Source organism: Maylandia zebra, linkage group LG9 (assembly GCF_041146795.1).
Source record: "Maylandia zebra isolate NMK-2024a linkage group LG9, Mzebra_GT3a, whole genome shotgun sequence".
In the NCBI taxonomy this organism is placed as follows: Eukaryota; Metazoa; Chordata; class Actinopteri; order Cichliformes; family Cichlidae; genus Maylandia; species Maylandia zebra.
Window position 1 is genome coordinate 21776583 of NC_135175.1, and position 20223 is coordinate 21796805.

At 40.8% G+C, this 20223-nt stretch overlaps 1 protein-coding gene across 1 annotated transcript in view; it reads left to right on the top strand.

The window, feature by feature from the left end:
* oxsr1b (oxidative stress responsive kinase 1b) overlaps positions 1-20223 on the top strand; it is a 43846-nt gene that overhangs the window by 1693 nt on the left and 21930 nt on the right. Inside the window, exons 2-3 of the mRNA XM_004546755.4 lie at positions 7272-7384; positions 13501-13609. Coding sequence (XP_004546812.1) covers positions 7272-7384; positions 13501-13609 — 222 coding nt within the window. The remainder of the gene's footprint in view (positions 1-7271; positions 7385-13500; positions 13610-20223) is intronic.

Below are 20223 nucleotides of genomic sequence, written 5' to 3' on the forward strand. Positions count from 1 at the left end.
TCAGCTCTGCTGTATTTTCCTATGAAGTGTTTTTAACACAAAATTGCTCACAAAAGTTTGAAACTAGTGAGACTGTTTCATTGTTGAACCGATTATTAACTTGGCCTCAGAAAGCGGTTGTACAGTGAGCCTTAGTTTTGTCCCCTCAGATTATTTTCAGGTTGTGCCCCTTAAATCTGAACATGCTGGTTTACTTTGCATGTCATCGAGTTTAAGGAGATAACCATCCGTGTGAGGCTGCATCCTCGGGCTCACACTTTAAACAAGAATATTCCTGTTCCTCCTCAGCTTCAAAATTACAGTCCCCTCTCTCTCTCTTTCTCTTTTAAAAGTTGAAGGAAAGATCTAAGATGCTGCAATTTCCTCTCTTGAGACCAACCATGAGAAGAGCTATTGGTTTCTTTTAAAAAAGCTAAATTTCCCTTTCTATTCTCAAAGCTTGTATGTTCTTCTTTAGTCCACGATTACGCTCTTAAAGACTTCTTATGTTCTTAGCACAAGTGGGAATCACATTAAAGCAAAGTCACACAGTCTTGCCCTCGGGAGTTACATATACGTTTTCATGTCATTGTGAAATAACTTGCTGAGTGTCTTCTTTATCATTTGTTTCATAAAACGTCAGGCAGGAAATACAGAAAAATCCTCATGACACCAACTTAAATCTTAAGGTTGTTTGTTTTGAGACAAAACCAAAGCGACTTGCTATTGCAATTACAAGGTTGAAAATGGAAAATCACAGGCCTTTTTCTTTAAGAACCTCATCTCACTTTCTTTTTAATTTAATAAAATAGACGCTGACTTCTTCGCTGCTGATGGACTTTCAATAGACGGACCAATTGGCTTGGCTTTTCTTTAGTTTGTAGCGCTCAGGTATTCATTAGTGGAGCTAAATTACTACTGCAGATAAGAGCAGGAGCAAGCCCGGCTCCCCTCTGAACCCTCCTCTAGTCCTCATCCTAGCAGAAAGTGTTGCATAGATACTGTATAAATGGTCTCTTTTCATGGAGATGCTGCACAGCTCTCTGCTCGGCTGAGAGGCTCCTGCGTCGAGGATGGCTCTGTATACACAGCGTGCCCATCGAAGCTATTGTTTTCTGTAACTTCCCTGGGGAAAGAGGACTTGCGATTACATGGTTCACACCCACTCTCTCCCTCTGTTAAGGATTGGATCATACTGGACATGGTCCATAGGAAAATAATACAGCTCTCTCTCCGATCCTGGATCATAATTTGGATCATTCATGTTGGCAAATCTAGACTGGAAACTTTCTGCTTCCAGTGTTTGTATCCACCAGCAACCATGTTTCCTCCCTAATGCTTGCTCTGTCCCTTAGATGGCTTTAAAAAAACCTTCAGTAGATACCACAACAGGATCCAACCTCAGGCTAAGATTTCTGTAATTTAATGCCATTTTAAGGCTTTAAGCCTTAGTTTTTAAAGTAGTTCAAGCTGGAAGATGAACATGGAAGAGGAATATGCACTAAAAGGCTGTAAGTGCTGGACCGGTGCAGTTTCTAGTCATGTGTGACATTTCTCGTTGTACCTTTGAATAACTTGTGGAATGTCAGCCAGGTATGCAGAAGAAATGTAATAAAAGACAACTGACGTCAGGCACTGAAATGGCCTGGTGAGAGCAGGAAAGATATGGTGAGAGAGCCGCTGTCACATTGCAGGCCACAGCTGAAAAGGGGAGACATTGACTCAGGCCTTATTTCGTGACATAAAGTATTCTTGCATACAAGCTGGATTATTTTGTATGTCATCGAGTTTTAGGATGTATTGTATACAAGTGCTATTTTGCACTTGTATACAGAGAACGCATAGGTACAGGTGAGAATAAGAAACCACAAAAACATCATCCATCTGGAAAACATTTTGAATTGACTTTTTGCACTTTCATGGACAGAATAACATAATTGTATGTTTAAAAATTGCTTTTAATACTTGGATGAAAATCCTTTGCAGTCAATCACTTCCCAAAGGCTAAAAACTATGGATGGCATCCAATGCTGCATTTCCTCAGTTGCTGCTTGTTTTTTGGTCTTTCCACATTCAGTTGTATATTTAACAACTGAGCAGAGTGCTCTGTTGGGTTGAAATCAGGCGACTGACCTGCTCGTGCTCGTTTCTTTACCCTGAGAAACTCTCGGGTCGCTTTTGCACTGTGAAGTGCTTTCTGATCGATTTTGCAGCATTTGAGCTGAGAATGTCGCCCTGTATGCTTCGCAATTCATCCTGCTGCTTCTTGGGAGCAGTCACATCATCAATAAACACTACCGACCTGTTCCACTGCCAGCCATACGTGCCTGAGCCATAACATTGCCTCCATTATGTTTGACAGATGATGTGGTATACTTCAGATCGTGAGCTGTTTCTCTACTTCTTGATACTTTTCCCATCCAGTTATATTGTTAACCTTCATTTCATCTGTCCAAAGATTAAATTGGACTTTTTTAAGGACTGTGCAAACTCTTTAAGATGTTTTCTGGCAAAGTCTAATCTGTCCTTGACTGTAACCTGTGCTTTGCACCTTGTTGTTTAACACTCTGTATTTACATTCCATCACTTGAATTTAGACCTTGACAATGTTACTCCTACTTCCTTGAGCATGTTCTTGACTTTGTTAGACGTTATGAAGTTATTTTTCTTAACCATGGAAATAATTCTGTCATCATGCACTTTAGTTGTCTTCTGTGCTCTTTCAAGCCTTGGCCACTGGTTTTGCTGTCTGATAAGTTTATTATGATTTTTCAGTCTAATGACTGGCCTCCTTCACTTACATTGACATCTCTTTGGGCTTCATATTTAAAATTGCAGTGAAAGGCTATTAGATAAAACTCAACACTTTGCATCCACTTCAGATATTAAGGAAATGGGCCTCAGGTAATCACGAAACTAGTCGTGCCTCTGAAAATGGTGGACTGTATATATAAATGGGTGTAATTCCTAAACAGTTAAAACAAAACATTTGTAAAAACCCCTCGAATTAAAGCTGAAAGTCTGCTTTTCAATTGGCCATTGTTTGTTTAGTGGCAAAACTACAAAAATTCTGACCCCATGATCTGTATGTTGGCTCTCATTAAACCCTCATTACAGTATTTAGACTCAAATGGTAAATGCTGTTGCCCCAAAAAAAAAAAAATCTATAAACTTTGATGTGTCATTCACAAATAACAGGGTTATAGTATAATGCTGCCATGCCAAACTCAACTTGTTTTGAGGAAACATGCTTACTGAAAACACTTTCTTCTTCTTCTTTTTTTTCCTTCTCCAAAGATGCTTCTCTTACACAAGTTGTTTTCACGCTGTATGCAGCTGTACTTGCTATTTGGAGGCAAGCGGGTTGTTGCACATACAGTGTTTTAAAACTAAATGTGATGAATGATCTTAAACTTCCCTCTGATGGTAATTAAGACTCAGACAGCTTCAGACAGTAAATGGACCCTTTGGTATATGCAAAATCTGTAGGGATGCTTCCTCTTGACTCAGCACTTGGGTAATTATAGATCTTAATTACTGGAAACCAGGAAGCAGTATCCCCACTCTAACTGCGTTCATACAGTCATTTCTTTAGATGTTTTGGCTACAGTTCAGACAAAAAGATAAAAACAACACCTGAAAATCTTGATTTCTATTAAATCTATATGCGTATGAAAACGCATAGAAATAACCAAGGTAGCGTAACACCATGTCAACATGTCACATTTTCAGCTGCCGGCTGGATCGTCTTCATTTGATTTCGCCTAATGAATTAACTTAATATATGAATTTAATTTTGCCATCAACTTCCAGAACAAGCAAAATGTCGTCGTCGTCGTTGTTGTTGTGCTGCTGGAAATAGAAAAAAAAAATAAAAATCTGAGCCAGAACTTTTGAAGTATTTGTTTTCATTTATGTGGTTTGACAGTAAATAAAGTTGATTCATTTATTTATTAATTAATGCACAAAAAAAGAGGGGGGGGGGGGGACAGAAGAAGAAGAAAAACTACTGCTTTATATCTGCAGCCTTTGTATCTGTGCCAGACTGCTTAGTAGATTAGATGCTTCAAAGCCCTGGCACTACTGCAGTGCTTGCCTTTTGTGAGTATGGCTCTTTTGTGTGCTCTCTCTCATTCGGGGAGAAAGGTTGGTGATGATGTGCTGTCTGTAAGAATGACGGTGATGTGACTGAGGCTTATTTTGTAAGATCTGGATTTTTTCTTTTTTTGACTTGGCTGTATTCAGTGAGTCATAATAAGGTCAGACTTCTTCTCAAATTGTTATTAGCTTGCTGGCTTTTACCTAATGCATTTCCCTCTGTGTGCATCATAGTATATTTACTTAATTTATGGGGGTTTTTTTTAGAAACTAAAAGATGAGGTATTTAAAAATCCTTTAAATGAACACGTAGCAGACACACGCCTGCTCTGTGAAACTTTGTGCTAAGGTGGGGGAGTTGCAAATAGCAGCTGATAAATTGGACTACATGTCCTGGTGGCTCTTGGTACCCTTTGACCGCGCCTGCTGTTTACCCAACAGCCTTCCCCTTTTCCATGCTCTCCACACACATGCTCTCCAGCCTGTCCAGCCACCCCTGACGACTCACTATTTGTTTGTGTGGAGGAATTTACACTCCACTGTGTACAGGGAAACTGTCTCTCTGTGGTTCTGCCAGGGGCTGAACTCCCATCACTGGCCAGCCTCCAGAGGTTTGTTTGGTATTGGTGCAGGGAGTGGAGGGGTCGGGAGGGGCTGGAGGATACATTTACAGCACTGTTCAGCCACCCCTACAGCGTTCAACGGTGGAGTGATCCATGATTACTTGGACGGTGCAGAGTTGTGCAAGGACAACCGCACATTATGAAGAGGTTACAATTAATAGATCGCACCCACCCTGTAGGAAGTAGGATTTCATATTTTGTGTATTCAAGATCAGTGAGCACTGCTGTAGAGGGATGGAGGGGTGGCAGCGAAAGAGGTGGGGAGAGGACAAGCACTTTTAGTTAGCAATATTTCCTCTGTGCCACTGTTGTTTAAAATACAGAGAAAACATATATTGTAACTTTCTAATGTTTGCAGGTAACAGATTAACATTTGATGGGAACATTTTATTGGAGTTGCAATAATTTGATAAGTAGTCATCAGCTGGAATCGCTTTTTTCTTTTGTCCTTTTCAGTCACCACATCCTTTGCTCCACCTTGCGTTGTTGGTTTGAAGAAGGCAGATACATTAATTATGACAGAAACTTGTACAGGATAAATTGGGATACACAGATTTTGCCATTTTATCCTGTACAGAGCTTGAAAATACGCAGATATCTTGAACAAAAACAGCTGGATTATGTTAACTTCATGTCTGTCATGTCATTAGGGAGAGCATTAGTTTTTAATTTGAAAAGAGTTGGGTTTTTTCCTGTAATATGCCCCCTTTTTAAACTTCTATAAACAACAGTCTCAATGAAAACTCCAAACAATGAGGACTTTGTTAATATTTGGGCATAGCTTAATATGAGGGCACTAGAGGTTAGAAAAAGCATACTGGGGGAGTGGGCCAACTCACCACTAACTCCTTCACTTACCAAAGCCTGTTGCAAGAGGAGAATGTGCTACTTGCATTGGCAGGCGTCACTTATACACGAGAGATCTTGTGGAAGAAACCTTGTTTGCGCGTGCTTGGTGCTAAATGAGAGCAGTGAGGGGGCAGTGAAATTACTGCGCACTATACAGGGGAACATTTACATGCTTTTAGTCCTAAAGTATCATGTTATTCAAGATAATGATCACCCACTTGTGTTTAATTTGCCATAAACTTTATTCAGATTGCAATCTACATTTTTTGTTTTATTGTGCATCAGATTAGTAGTAGGCTAAACAGATTTAAGGGTTTAACGTATGCATTACACTGAAAATGTTGTGTATTGCCAGCTAGAGTTTCTGCTCTGTAAGCCCTGGTTTTTCACTTCAGTAATAGAGCAATGTTAAAAAAAAAAAGAGGGAGAGGAAAAAAAGGGACTTGTCAGGGATGAAGCTCTTAAGGATATGTAAGGTCAAGCAGTCACTGGCTCCGATCAAGCCTGCTTCATGAGAGAGGATCTGCATGAGCGGATTCATAATTGATGAAAAAAACAGTTAAGCCGTACCAAAGAGAATTTGGATGACATGTCGGAGTATAACACGGTTTAACCTTCTTGAACTCTGAAGGAATTTGAGGTAACAGATAAAAGTTATGTTTATTATCCTGTGGTAGCCGTGAATTTTGGATGTGCTGTGCAAAAGGCTTGAGCCACCGTTCTATTTCTTTTTATTTTGCTTCCAAGGAACCAGATTTTCTTGTAGTTTTCAAAGTGGTCTTCAGCAGTAGTTCATTTTCGGTCCAGTCTTTATATCTTTATACTTTATATAAAAACAATAAATAAATGATAAAGATAATTAATACTCTACTGTGAGTAATTTAACCATTAAAAAGTCACCTAACTCAAAGGATTAACCAGTGTTTACACGTAACGGACAACTTCACCAAGAACCAATTTAAACTATCTTTAGACGCTTTGTTACTAGCAGCCTGTCACAAAAACGGCTTATTTCTTTAGTTAATCTATGAAAAAATGCCAAAGATAACAGTTTGACGAGCATAAAACAGCATTAAAAGCCTCATCAGAAATGGTCTCAGTGGATGGGTGGAAGTCAAGAAGCCATTATTAAGGAAATGTAATGGAGAAAAGGCTGAGGTTTGCCAAATTACATAAGAACTGGACTGAAAATCAGAGGCAGCGAGTCTAATGGAGTGATGGAGCCACATTTTTGGTTCGTCCTCAGGCGGTGAAGGCTCTGTCATGGATATATATATATCGGTTATTTCATTACATATAAACTCTATGTGCTTAACACAGAAGATAAAGACATCAAAACCTGTGTATGACAGTGCATTGAGGAAGCAATAACAGAAAAACAAAAACAAATCAATCACAAAACCAATGAAATCCCAAATAAAAGTTACTATAGGACAGTTTCCTCCACTGAGTGGCTTGAATCACCGTTAGAGTCGGGGTAAAGAGTTCAGACATCTGGAAGGAGCTTAAAATAAAAAGGAGATGGCTGATGTGTATCAAACGGTGATTAGGATTTCTCTTTGATGTCTTCTGTTGGAAGTTTTCAGGGCACATATAACTTTTGGAAAACGCCACCATCCGTCGGGAGAGGCTGAAAAACATTGCCGGGGAGATGAACTATGACCCACCTTTGAAAGAATGACCGATCAAGGTATTAATAACTTGTTTTCTTGTGCGTTTCAGGGAGTGGGGCCACAGCTGTGGTTCAAGCAGCCTACTGTATACCACGCAAGGAGAAGGTGGCTATTAAACGCATCAACCTGGAGAAGTGCCAGACCAGCATGGACGAACTCCTGGTAAGACACATGACACTGCTAATTAAATGTATGTCAGACTGAACATTTTTGTGACCTTGTTACCTTTCATGTGTGATCAAAGGCCAGCTACTCCCTTACAGCACAAGATTTCATTTAGGGCTTTGTCTCTGTGATCTGTACATGTGGATGGAGTTAGTTCCACCTCTGCTTTTCATTACTCGTTTTCTCCGAGCCCTCCTCCAATCATCCCTGTCACTTCAAACACTATTCTGATTGTTCTCTGAAGGAGGACTCCACTTATACTGCCAGGAAACTATTAGACCACCACGGGACATCTTCCTCAGGGCTGTATTGGAGCCTTCAATACAATCGTTTGCTGCCGCTCTGAACATTTGCTTTATGACTTGTGGTTCAGATTTTAACGGGAAAGGTAGAGTGATTAATGAAGTTCCTCTGCAGAGAGGGGGGAGGAAAAAAAATAGGATTCTTGCTCGTGGCTCCTGTTCTGGCTTTGTTGATGAAAAGAAGTTTCTCACGCAGCTTATGTATTTGTCTTCTTTTTACCTTTGTTTCCCACTTCATAACAGGAAGATGGTTTGCTGACAGTTCTCCTATTTCAAAGCAGGGCTTTTTAATAGCACACTACTTGGCTTGGACACAATCTAGGCCAAACTGTGTATTAACTGTCAGTAATGTTTTTACAGAGCGTGCACACACACTCCAGATTTCAGGTCTTTCAGGTGATAAATGAGCTGATGTATAGACCAGAAGTCTGCTCTGCTACTCATCCAAGACTCTGTGGGGGGAAAAAAACCTGTGGGAAATGAATATTGTGTAAACCTATATGTGTGCATAGAAGATCACGATAAGAGATTGCTGTTAGCTCACTTGCAATACAACCTGAAAAGGATCCTATCCCCCTGCTAGCCCTCGAAATTCTGGAGGATGAATCAGGGGAGTGTTGCTCCCGGATTCTCGGAGCAGGCAGTCACATGGAATACAGCAAGATCGGATTTCCTGCCTACAGTTTCTCCCCTAGCTCCACATCCAGCTGGGTGCCCAGTTAAAGGATTTACTCTGTGAAAGAGCTGCTTTAAATTAGGATGCAACAAGCGTTTGAAATTCTTCCTTTACACTCTAGATGTAGAAGGCCCTGAAGTTTATAATTGTTACTGCTTTTAAAGAGATGAACGTCTTCCTGTTGAGGTAGTAGCTGATTTTATGCTGCGTGGATGAGTTTTCAGCTTTTAAAGATGTTTAAACTCCGTTTTGCTCATTACGACCTGTGATCGATATTTTAGAGGTGTTAAAAAATATAAATTCCAAAAATTAAAAATTGGTATTTCTGACAACAAGCAGTCTAAATTGAACCATTTCTGAGAACTAGATGACAAAGACTGATTTTTGGTATATTTTGCCTTAGATTTGCAGTAGTTGTGTGTGCACGCTGTAGTGACATCGAGTCACAGTGAATGTGCGTGTGTGTAAGGTCCAGAGTCGCTGATAATGACGTAAACATTGCTTCTATAGTGGCTTCTCTGTGTGTCTGCCATCAGTGTGTTTCTGTGGCACCAGTTTGTGAGCCACCACTGTATTCAGTTGGGGACAATAGCTCATTTATTTTTTGCTCCGTTTCAAGGCCATCGGATACTGCAGATACTGAATAGATCATTCCTTATATAGAGAAAATCTAAGTGGCGTGAAGTGGTACTCTGTTTCCTGGAAAATGTAAACTTATTTCGAAGGCACAAGCTGGTGATCAGCCTGGCGTCATTGCAAATTTTTAGACCCATCACAAGATGGAGAGACGAGGTCGGTGTCACTTCCTTTCATGTTGCATCACTTGTGTCACAAGGTCATTTTAAAGAGCATCTTTGCTTCCCTATTTTACCCACTCGTGGTTTAGAAAAATGATGTGTAATTGGCAACCGCTGCTATTATTGCTCTATATATAAACAGTATAATTTCAGTTAAGGAGAGCAGCAGTTTTATTCTTCCGTCAAAGGAAAATCACCAGTATTGAAATTAAACTGTTTTAGCCAAGTTGGACTTAATTTAATTAAGAATTAAATACATTTTTGTTTAACAAATATCAGGAAAGTACGCAGACTTGCACTCACTGGCCACTTTAAAAGATCTCTGTTCAACTGCATGTTAATGCAAATATGTAATCAGCCACTCAGAGCAATGCAACTCTTCTTTGACCTGATAGGAAGGCGGCAGCAACTTGAATAACCACTTGTTACAACCAAGGTATGCAGCAGCGCACCTCTGAACACAACACATGGCAAACCTTGGAAATGGGCTGTAGCAGGAGAAGACCACCCTGGTGATCAATAGAAGTGTTATAGCTAACTATGTCCAAGCCTTTGTGGGTATACTTTGTGTACCCACTTTCTGATGGCTGCATCAAGTGTGCTAATGTGCCACAGGATAAGCTCAAATAATCTCAAACTGTTTTCTTGAACATGGCAGTGAGTTCACTGTATTCAAATGGCCTCTGCAGTCACCAGACCTCAGTGCAGCAGAGCACCTTTGGGATGTGGTGGAACAGGAGATTCACATCATGGCTCTGTAGCCAAGAAGTCTACAGCAACAGTGTGATGCTATCATGTCAATATGGCCGAGGTAATGAAGTAGCCAGTGGGTGTAAGATAACCTTAACTACATGCAGAGCAGTTGTACCTCCCGGAGGCCCATTGTGAGTCAGGGAAAGACCCCGGGCAGTCTCTTATTGAAAGATTTTAAAAGGAAAAACAAACCTGAAATATGAGAATTTTTGTTGTTGTCATAATATAATCTTTCTGTAGTGTTGAAGAGCGCATGTCGTGTTCAAAATTAAGGACAAATGCAGGCGAATTTTCTGTTAAGTGAGTAAATCCCAACACAGTGCCACACTACCAGGTTAATGTTTGTACCAAAATAATTATGTAATAAAAACAGAGTGACTAAGTGTGTTTTGGTGTCATTTACAAGCCTGCAGCTTCTGTCCTCTGCTGCCTCTCTGGATGTTTCATACACATATATACACAAAACGCTATTTATTTTTTCCCCGCCCACATTTTACCAAGACATGCCGCTGTGCTGCCCAAGCTCTGACCCTGAGCTTTTTGTTTAACTGTAATCATTTAAGCATAACGCTACCCAACCCGTGAACAGTAGCCAATCAAACAATGACAGTAAAGATGACAGTTTTTGCAGTGGCACCAGGATTCTGTCAGTAGCATTAAGCCAGGAAGTGAGGGGTCTCTGAGGAGATGAATCATTTATTACATATAAGCTAATGTACATACTCATGCAGCTTATGAATATCACACAGATGGTCATTAGTGTAGTTGATTCGACATTTTGTCCTATTTAGGATACCGAAGGTGCTTCTTCTAATTTATTCAATGGCTTAGATATTAAAATTATAATTGTAATCTGGTCCAGGTGAACTTATTTGTTGTGCAGAGGTGTGTCAGCTGTGTGCTTTGCAGGTTAGATGCACTGAATGAAACGGCTCTATGCGCTGGCATGAAGTCATCGTAACACCCAACAAAGGCCAGGGGAAAGACTGGTTGGAGGAAGTAGTTTTGCAATTTTTATGATTTCAGCTTCAGTAATCCCTCAACAGAAAGCATATAGAACATGTGAATGACAATGAGGTCTATCAAAAAAAATGTCTGACAACAGTTAATGGTTAGCACAGTGACTACATTGCTCAATTTAGGTTTAATGTTTTGACCAAGTTCCTTTTATTAAGAGGATTGAAGAAGAATTTCACCTGTTGCATAAAGTACAAAGTCAAGGACATTGTAGTTTATGCAGGTAAAGTATTTGGAAGATACTTGAACTACTTTTAAGACAAAACACAACGAGTGAGCATCAAGTATTGAAGGTTGCACAGTTAAAAATATAAAAATTGTGTTTTGTGTCATGAGAGCATTTCCAGGATCATTGCTGCAGAATGGGTTTACAGCCACCTAATCCTCACAACAAAGAGTCTCCCTTTCTCACATCGTCTGCTGGAAAAGATGAGAACTGCCAACTGCCCGAGTACCATATATCCCCTGTTATCTCATTGTTTTTCTCTGCTGGGGTTACCCTGCCTGGTCCACAGAGCAAAGAAGAGGGAGGGAGAGCCTGTCTCACCCTGATGGGGAAGACGACTCGCATGGTTCACTTTCATTGACAGACTTAAATTTATTCAGCTGCTTGATGATCAAATATAACTTAGTTTAAGAAGCCAAGTGTGGGTATGTGGGCTCACCTGTTGGTTAGTAAACTCAAAACATCTGTGAGGTTTCTCAGTGTCTTTTTTCCTTGTTTATTTATTTATTTTCTGGGAAACTTGGGTACTACTACCCTTTACACTCTGTGTGCATTTAAACATAACATAATTTTTGTGGTCCAGTCACTTTGATGCACGCCTGTAGACTCCCTTATTATTATGTCACTTCACCTTCTTAACCCTCTTTTTGACTTCTAAGGACAACACGGCATCGCTCACCAACCCCAGCAATTCTTAGGCACTAACTGAAGGACCCAGAGTCAATAGTGATGACTCTGCAGCAGATGCTTGCTGCTGCTAATGCACATTGTGTAGCTAAGCATTTATGCTGATTGAATATTTGACTTTGATTGCTTACTCTTTGGCTCACAGGCATCTATTGATTGATACCTTAGCTTGAGTGTTAAGGCTTCTCCTTTAAGCACCTTACGAGGGGGGGAGCAACCTATCAACCCAATACCCTAATGTCGTAATTTTTGATAAAACCCCAAATCATCTTAAAACGTTGTTTGCACCTTTTGTATCAACAGTATATTTATACTAATAATATGTTTATACTTGTTTATACTATATGTTCAGATGAAATGGTGTCTATTCTGAATCAAAATTATTAGCCAATCACCAAGGGTTTTTTTTCCTTCAACGTGGCTATTCAGCGTTCTGCAGAAAGCATACATTATTTCTGTTTGCACACAACAACGGAATTATTTTACTTACTTACTTTATTATCAAGCCGTGTCACAAACCTCTGCTTTAATGATGGGCTTTAACTTTGTAATACTCAAAGACTATAATATTAAGTTAAAACTGAGGGTTGTCCTCCATTTTGCACACAGTACAGAAACTTTAGCAAAGGTTTGAGCTGTCGCTTGATAAACCAACCAAATTAAAAATATAATATAATATAAAATGCTTAAATTTCTTTTTATTTCTTTTTTGGACACAAACCAAACTTTTTGTAATTTTTATTATTTACTCAACACTCATACCAGGGTTGAATGGTGTTTCTCTTGCCTTTATCAGCTGTTGTGAAAGCCGATATCAACAGATGAACAACTGGCAGCTGATCATTTTGGCACTATTTAACTTAAAACTAAAAGGATTTTAAAAGTGGTTGGTGGTCTCCTGACACTCTTCTGCTCGAGTGGTTAATAAGAAATAAGTTGCGGTGGCTCTGCAGCTACAGGTTCATTCACTTGCCGAGCCTTCAAAACCTGCGTGAATCAGTGGTTCCACCCGCAAAGTCGGACAGATTTTATTCCTCTGAGGAAGCTTGTCTGTCCTCGAATGAATTTGGGACTGGTGCTGAAGTGATGGATTAGACCTCTGTGCCAGCATTACCTCAGCTCCCTTCTTTACACACACACACACACACACACACACACACACACACACACACACACACACACACACACAGCTTTAAAGCTGTATAAAAGGCTGAGTACAGACTGCGTTGTCTTTTGTTTTTAATCTTTGCAGGGATGTGCATTACACTGACTGTGCCTGTGTCTCTTGTGAATACTGACATCATTAAAATTTTAAGGATCACGCTAAATTGAAAGAATAGCAGCAGCATCAATGTATTTGTCGTGACTGTTCAAGCTTTTCTCATCCTTTTTGGATGAAGTGAAGTTATTATAATTAGCTATTAGGCTCTATTTGTTTTGGTTTTGTTTTTGAGATGAAATCACAAGTAAGATGTATTGAGTCTTATGATAGCTCATCTTAGAGCCGACAACTCTGTTAAGAGCTCTAAAAATGTTTTTCTTGCTCTTCAAATCATCGGTATAGAACCTTTTGGCTCTGAAAATTTCAAGCCATTTTAATGAAGTGTGTGTGTGTTAGCAGATTAACATATATTTCATTTTTCTTCCTTTAACAGAAAGAGATTCAGGCCATGAGCCAGTGCCACCACCCCAACATTGTGTCTTATTACACCTCCTTTGTGGTAAAGGATGAGCTGTGGCTGGTTATGAAGCTGCTCAGTGGCGGTAAGTGATGCTCCCCCCCTTATTTATAATCTGTCAACACCTATCAATTTAAATATTTTGATTCCCCTCGGGCAATTATATGTAATCTTGTTCTAGAAAGAAATTACTGTCTGAGAGGAAGATGCAAAGGATCCATTTGTTTGTCCTGCCCACTTAAGTTATGTTATCGGGGTCCACAATTCTTTGGCAAGAGTGTGAGTGTTAGGAAAGCTGGGCTTCTTGCTGTCGGTGATGTTAACTGTGATTGTGGGGAATGTGACAACACTGATCCTCATTGTGTCCCCTGTGAGCTGCAGTTCTTTCCGGGCTTTAATTCAGTACAGTGCTGGAGCTAATGACAGAGCAGAGGTAATAACAACCCACAGGCTGGCGTCATGGCATCCATGTGGCAGTGCTGCAATTAACTAGTGAGAGGAGCGTGAAGAGGAGGCCACCATGGAAGAAGAAAACCTCAGAATACAACTGTTACATCTGGAACTGATTATATTGTTCAGGTTTAATTTCATCAACAACATGTATTTGGGCTTTTCCATCAGGGCTGTGAGGTAGTCGAGATTTTACCTTGGACCTTGCAGAGACAGAAAAGGCATCCAGAGAAATGTGTTTTCTGCCAAACTTTTGTCATCTATGAGAGTAATGAGAGTGATGGTGATTTGTTTACAGTGATGCAGAGACCACTCATCTGCCTCTTCAACCTGCTTTCCATCTCAAACACTTAGCTGTTCAAGCACAAATGTACACAAACACACTAACATACTAAACATTTACACTCCCTTGGTACTCCAGTCCCCCTGTGTAAACAGCGTCCCACTGTAACGGATAGTGCCCAGGTGGCGTGCTTGGCGCACTCAGATACTCGAGTCAGGAGTCCCTTGGCAGCCGTCTTGCAGCTGTGCCCAGAGCACTGTGCCCGCCAAGCGACGCTTAAGCAAACGGCCAGCTTCACAGCAGGAGCAGACACCACTCAAGATGGGCTCTCTCGTTCCCCTTATCCCAGTTTAACAGAAGGCCTTGATGTTGGGTTTTATTGTGCAGAGTAATTAAATGATGGCCATGGCGACGTCTGCCATGGAGACGGACCTGAAATGAGGTCGAGTTTATAGACCATCACTCCACAGGCAGAGCATACCAGCCCAGAGGAAGGCAAGCTTCTGTCTGCAGCTGCTGTGGCTTGATGGAGCGTAAGAAACCCTCCACCCTACAGCTCCACCCTGATTTCTTTCTTATGCTTCTGGAAGACTGATGACAGCTCAACAATCGGTTAGATAAACACTGGACATGTTTTGGATATTTTTTTAAAGACATTTTAAACAGTTTTTGGCTAAAAAGTCAAGTTCGTCAGGTGTCATTGCTAGTAGAGAAAAATGTTGTTTTACATACTGCAGCACCTATTCACACTTTCAGACATAATTTATGTTTTCTGAAACTATAACATTAAGAATAAGATGATTTCTGACTATTGCTTATGTTGACTAACACAAAAGGAACTCTAAACTGAGGGTACTTTTAGCTATGGAATAACTTGGTTACTTTAACTATCTTACAGTTAGAATTATAATGGTGTGAGACTGATAATACAGACAAATGTAATCAGCCTCTCAAGTGAGTCTCTTATCCTGCTGACAAACTCCACGGTCCCCTTCTTGGACTGCAGGTGGTGATTATAGTTTTTGTTCTCTGCAGCGTCAGGCAGCAGAGCCCATGAACCAGTTCTCCACCTGTGCAGTTTCTGATTAGTGCTGCCTGGCTGTCCGTACTAGTGCCCGACCACATTAACAGACACTAAAGTTTGTCTGACTACAGGAGAGGATGCTGTCTGAACAAGCAGCTGAATAATATTGAGGACCTCTTTGATAGGAGCTTGGCCAATAAGGCAATAACTTAAACCAGAAAGAGCTGGGCCTAGCTGGTTAGCTTAACTTTATTCATGTGTGTCTCTTAGGTAGGTGAAAATGAAAATGCAGAACATCTGGGACTGAATGCCTTTGGAAAATCTGTGTATGGGAAAAGGGTACTGGAAACTATAAGAGACCTGTTGAAGTGGACACTAATCTCAGTAAGTCGTCGAGATCATAGACGGTGATTTGGAGAATGTAAAAGCCAACGAGCACAGAAGCAGAAAAAATTAGATCACTAAAAGTAGTTTGTAAATTGAAGTCAGTTCTTAGAAACCTTTAGAACCTTTTGAATGCCAAGTGTCTGACTTGGCATGTTCAAGTGCCATTTAGGGGTTTTCTACTCCTAACTGGCAACACGCCTGAGGACTAGCATGTGCTACTGGGATAAGAGTGGCACGCTGTTAGCCACCTTTTGATAAGTAGTAAGTTGGTGATGATGCTTCTTTAGTATATGTGCCACAGTGTTGTAGATTTAATGTTCCCTTTAATGTATTTGAGGTCTAACCCTAACACGGGACGGATCTCTTATCTGACTCTCCCATTCAAGGCTTAACTTGCAGAGTTGAGTTTCAAAGTAGGTGCGCTGCAGGCATAGTTTTTCAGGAAATTCCTGTTCTGAATGTGACATGTGAAGGACTGTTTCATTACAGCGTCGCTTAAGCTGTCACTGACTCAACTCTCAACGAAGATACATCTTCGGAAACCCACAGGGATGGAGTGAGTCGTGCCAAAGCAAGAAAAGGAATGCGTTTCCAGATCAAACGGCAACTTTTCCCGGCCAACTGTACCTGCGCTGCTGCTGAGCTCAATGCACTGCCACCCAAAGTAGAGCCCGGCTGACAGCAGATATGATTGAATTTAGCACATGAAAAAGCTCTGCCGAGTTCGGAGCCGGTGGATTTCTCAGATCGTAGTGTGGTCCTCAGCTGCTGCTAAAAGCTGATGGGGAGCTTTTCGAGGCGTCTCCAGGTTCACGTAGAGAAGACTATGAAATCCAACCCTCCTAAAATTTTGCATCTTATTAAAAGTTTCTGACAGGCTTCTTTCAGTCTGAACCAGTAACCATATTTTTACACCACCCTTGCCTTGCTGCAACCCCTCCCATATGCTGTCGTCACTTTCTTCCTCCAACTTTACTTGGCATTCCCCATTGGCCTTTAGCACAGTTGGCAACAGCTCTCACTTCCCCATACCCCTCCTCCCCCTTTTTTACTCTCTCATCCTCTCTAGATCTCAAAGTTCCTGCTCTGATCATAAGAATAGTCTGCAAAGGTGACGTTCATAGATAAAGCAGAGAAATGGAAAAGTGCTGCCGCTTAGTCACTAAAAATGTGCATGAATTGAAATAATTATTTTTACAGTGTTTATATTCTCCACAGTGCACTCCACTGTGAAGGCTTAATTTATTCCATGTGATTTGTAAGAACTCGTCCTCTGGATTTCTAACCCATCAGGTGTCTTTCCCATGCAGAATAAACCTTTGGACTGTTAACCTGTCAGTCATTGTCAGTTTGCTAAAACAACCTAATGAGGCATGAAGAGTTCAATCAGATGAATCTGAAAGAGGCTGACAAGGCTGGCATTTAGTAATCCTCCAAAGCCTGCATCATGCTGTGTGTGTTTGCACTTGCGGGACCTTTTCCTCGGGCCACTTTAGTTTAAAAGAGACTTGTCAGCAGCCTTGCCAGGCAGTGGGATTCTTGCACAATTCATGAGATCACAATCACAAGAGAATCAATCTCTCCAGATTTCAAGCTATTCACTTGTAGCCAAGCAGTCAGTTACTCACCAAGCAGTGTTCCATGAGAAACTACTGCCCAACACCTGAAACATGCAGCTCTGAGCATGTTATAAGTGAGATATAATAGCTGGTTTGTCCAGTCACTTGCCAAGCAGTTCTGTGAACGTGCTTTCCTGCAAGAATCTTTTTTTAGGTGCAAGTTTTCTTTACAAAAACAGCAACAGTTGCCTAAAGAGATGCGATCAGCGCGGACAGTCGCACAGACGGTGCTCGAGGCCCTTGCGACCGATCAGTTTAAAGTTAGCCCACTGTATGGAGTGAATGACAACTCGTACAATCATCAAACCACCTGTCAAGTATTGTTTTGAATGTATGTGGTGGTTTTTCTTTCCTCTGTAAAAAACCATCAGGTACCATAGGAGATTATTGATATTTGACATCTTTAACAAATAAATTAGATCAGCTGAAGTAAATGGACCGCTACTTATAAATTGCTTTTCTACTGTAACTGCACTCAAAGTGCTTTTTTACTACAGCCCAATCAAATGCACTCATCCTCATACAAGTGCTTTTTTTAAAATACTTAAGTGCTTTGTCTAACATTTGCACACACATTCGCACAGGGGGTAACTAGCATGCCCGGGAATAATTCAACAAGCAGACTGGGGAATTGATCCTTTGGATTGGTAGACCCTCCCACTCTACCTACTGAGCCTCAACAGCCCTGTTAGTGGACTTTAGAGGTTCTGGTTGGTGTGTGTTCTGAAATAAAGACTTTTAGTAATGATCTTTTAATCTACCTCTTGGCAAGAAAGTGAAATACTACATTGCCTTATAATAAAGTGATGCTTTTATTTAATAGTATAAAGATCAAGTGGAGTCATGACTTTTCAAATTCTCTTGCGTAAAAAGCCTGTAAGGTCTGCCACATTAGCTTCATAATCATCCTATTATTCATCTGCTAGCTCATTTGGACTACATAACCCCTGATTTGGATTTGGCTCTGTTCACCTAGCCTCCTTTTCCGTAAAGCTTCCCTCATTGTCAGCTGTCACCTCTTTCCTTCTCTCCTCCATCGAGCCATTTCACATATGGAGATGGAAAACAGACTGAGCAGAAGCTCTGCGAGAGGACGGAAACTATCTACGAAGGAGGGGAGAAAAAATCAAACCGGCTGCCTTTTCTCAATGAGCTTCAAAGAGCCGTCACATCAGAGAAGCTGCACTCTTCTTTTACTCTCCCAGTTCACTCCTTCACATGCTCACGTACACACCTATTATTTCACACTCAAACACACATCTAGGATGCATTTCCTGCCGATCCTCATGTGTTTTGTTTTTTTTTCCTTGAATTTTCATTGTTTCATTCCCTCAGCGCTGAATCACATTTTCTGCTTTGCACCGTCACTGCGCGATAAACCCGTTGAACTCATCGCCTCTCCCTCGCTCCCCTCTTCTTCTGCCTTTCTGTCTCTCTGTGTATGACTCTGTAATAACACTGTCTAGTCTCAGGTGGCCCATCATCCTCGGCTCCTCTGGGGTAATGCAGCGAGTGCTCGACTAAGTGCCGCAGGCGAAGACATCCTGAAATGATTGAGCAAATAAATATCTTTGCACCTCTAGTCTGGCATTGTTTGTTAAAACACAATCAATTTAACCTGGAATTGTCATGAGCCGTCGCCAGACCTTAAAGGGACCTTTTTCCAGCTTCTGTTTTAGAGTTGCAGGGACAGATGCACAGTGTGGCTGTGTGACGTTTGTGTCTCGCTGCAGCACAATAAAGGTTGTCAGGCAAGTGGCTTTCTTTTCGCTTCTCTGCTTTGTTACCACTCACCAGTGTCGCCCAATTTTCTGTCACACAGAATGCAAATAACTCGACCTCTTTTCAGAGAGGTATTTGGTTTTTGTTGTGTGTTTTTTCTTTTTTTATTTTGTGGAAAGCTGCACAAAGGAGCTTGTATACTGACAGCAGTCAGTTATAGCACTCTTTTATGTAACAGGAGCAAAGCAGTTGGAGACACAGTGACCTGTCTTTTTTGCTCTAATCAGGGCAGGTCAGTTAACACAGCTACTCTGGTTCTCCATTCACTGAAGACAAAAACAACTGTTTGACTCGTACCCTCAAATGATGACATATCCCCCCCCCCCCGTGTGGATTTTGATCCATTTCCAACGCATTCACGTCAGGTTGTGCTTAGTTTTGTCCCCTTTCATATAAGATCAATAATCAAGACTCAAATCACTGAGCTGTGCTGAAATTGATCTTGAAATGTTCTGTAATTACTTGCATCTCTGAAAATATTCTCTGCATATTTTCTGCACATGCTGTACATATGGTGTTTACTTATTGTGATTTGCTGGCCTTTTTTCCAGCACCAATGTGGGGCCGTATTTAGTTGTACTGTTGTACAAAGTATGACTGTGCTATGGCAATAAATAGTTAAAGTTATAATGTGATACTTTACACTTTCATCAGAAATTCAAGCGTAGCTGCTGTTTTCTTATTTGATCTTAAAAATCCTAGCACAGTAGGGATTCTTCTAAAGGTTGGGCTTACCCTTTGGTTATTAATGTTCTGGCTTGTTCCAGTCTCCCTCCATTTCCCCATCTATTGTTTGTTTTGCCATTGCCAAATTAAAAGGTCATGGAGCTGTTTATGGTTAAAGTGCTCTATTTTAACAAAGCTGAATGATTTGTTTTTTCCTTTAATTAAATCAGTTTTACTGGAGCCGGGAGAAAGATCCTTGTGTACCCCAAAATCTAATTTGTCCAAACAATGTAAGATTATACTTTGAGTTATCTTGACTGAATGTCTGCCAATCCATGAGGAAGTATGTGTTTTCATAAAAAGGATTTGGTTTGGAGTAGACTTAACAAATGGTACACGCTGGCCTGCGGTGACTCTGGATCATCATTTACAACGAGAAACGATTTTTCTGACCAGTCTGAACATTGTTGAAAACTGATTGTTAGCAG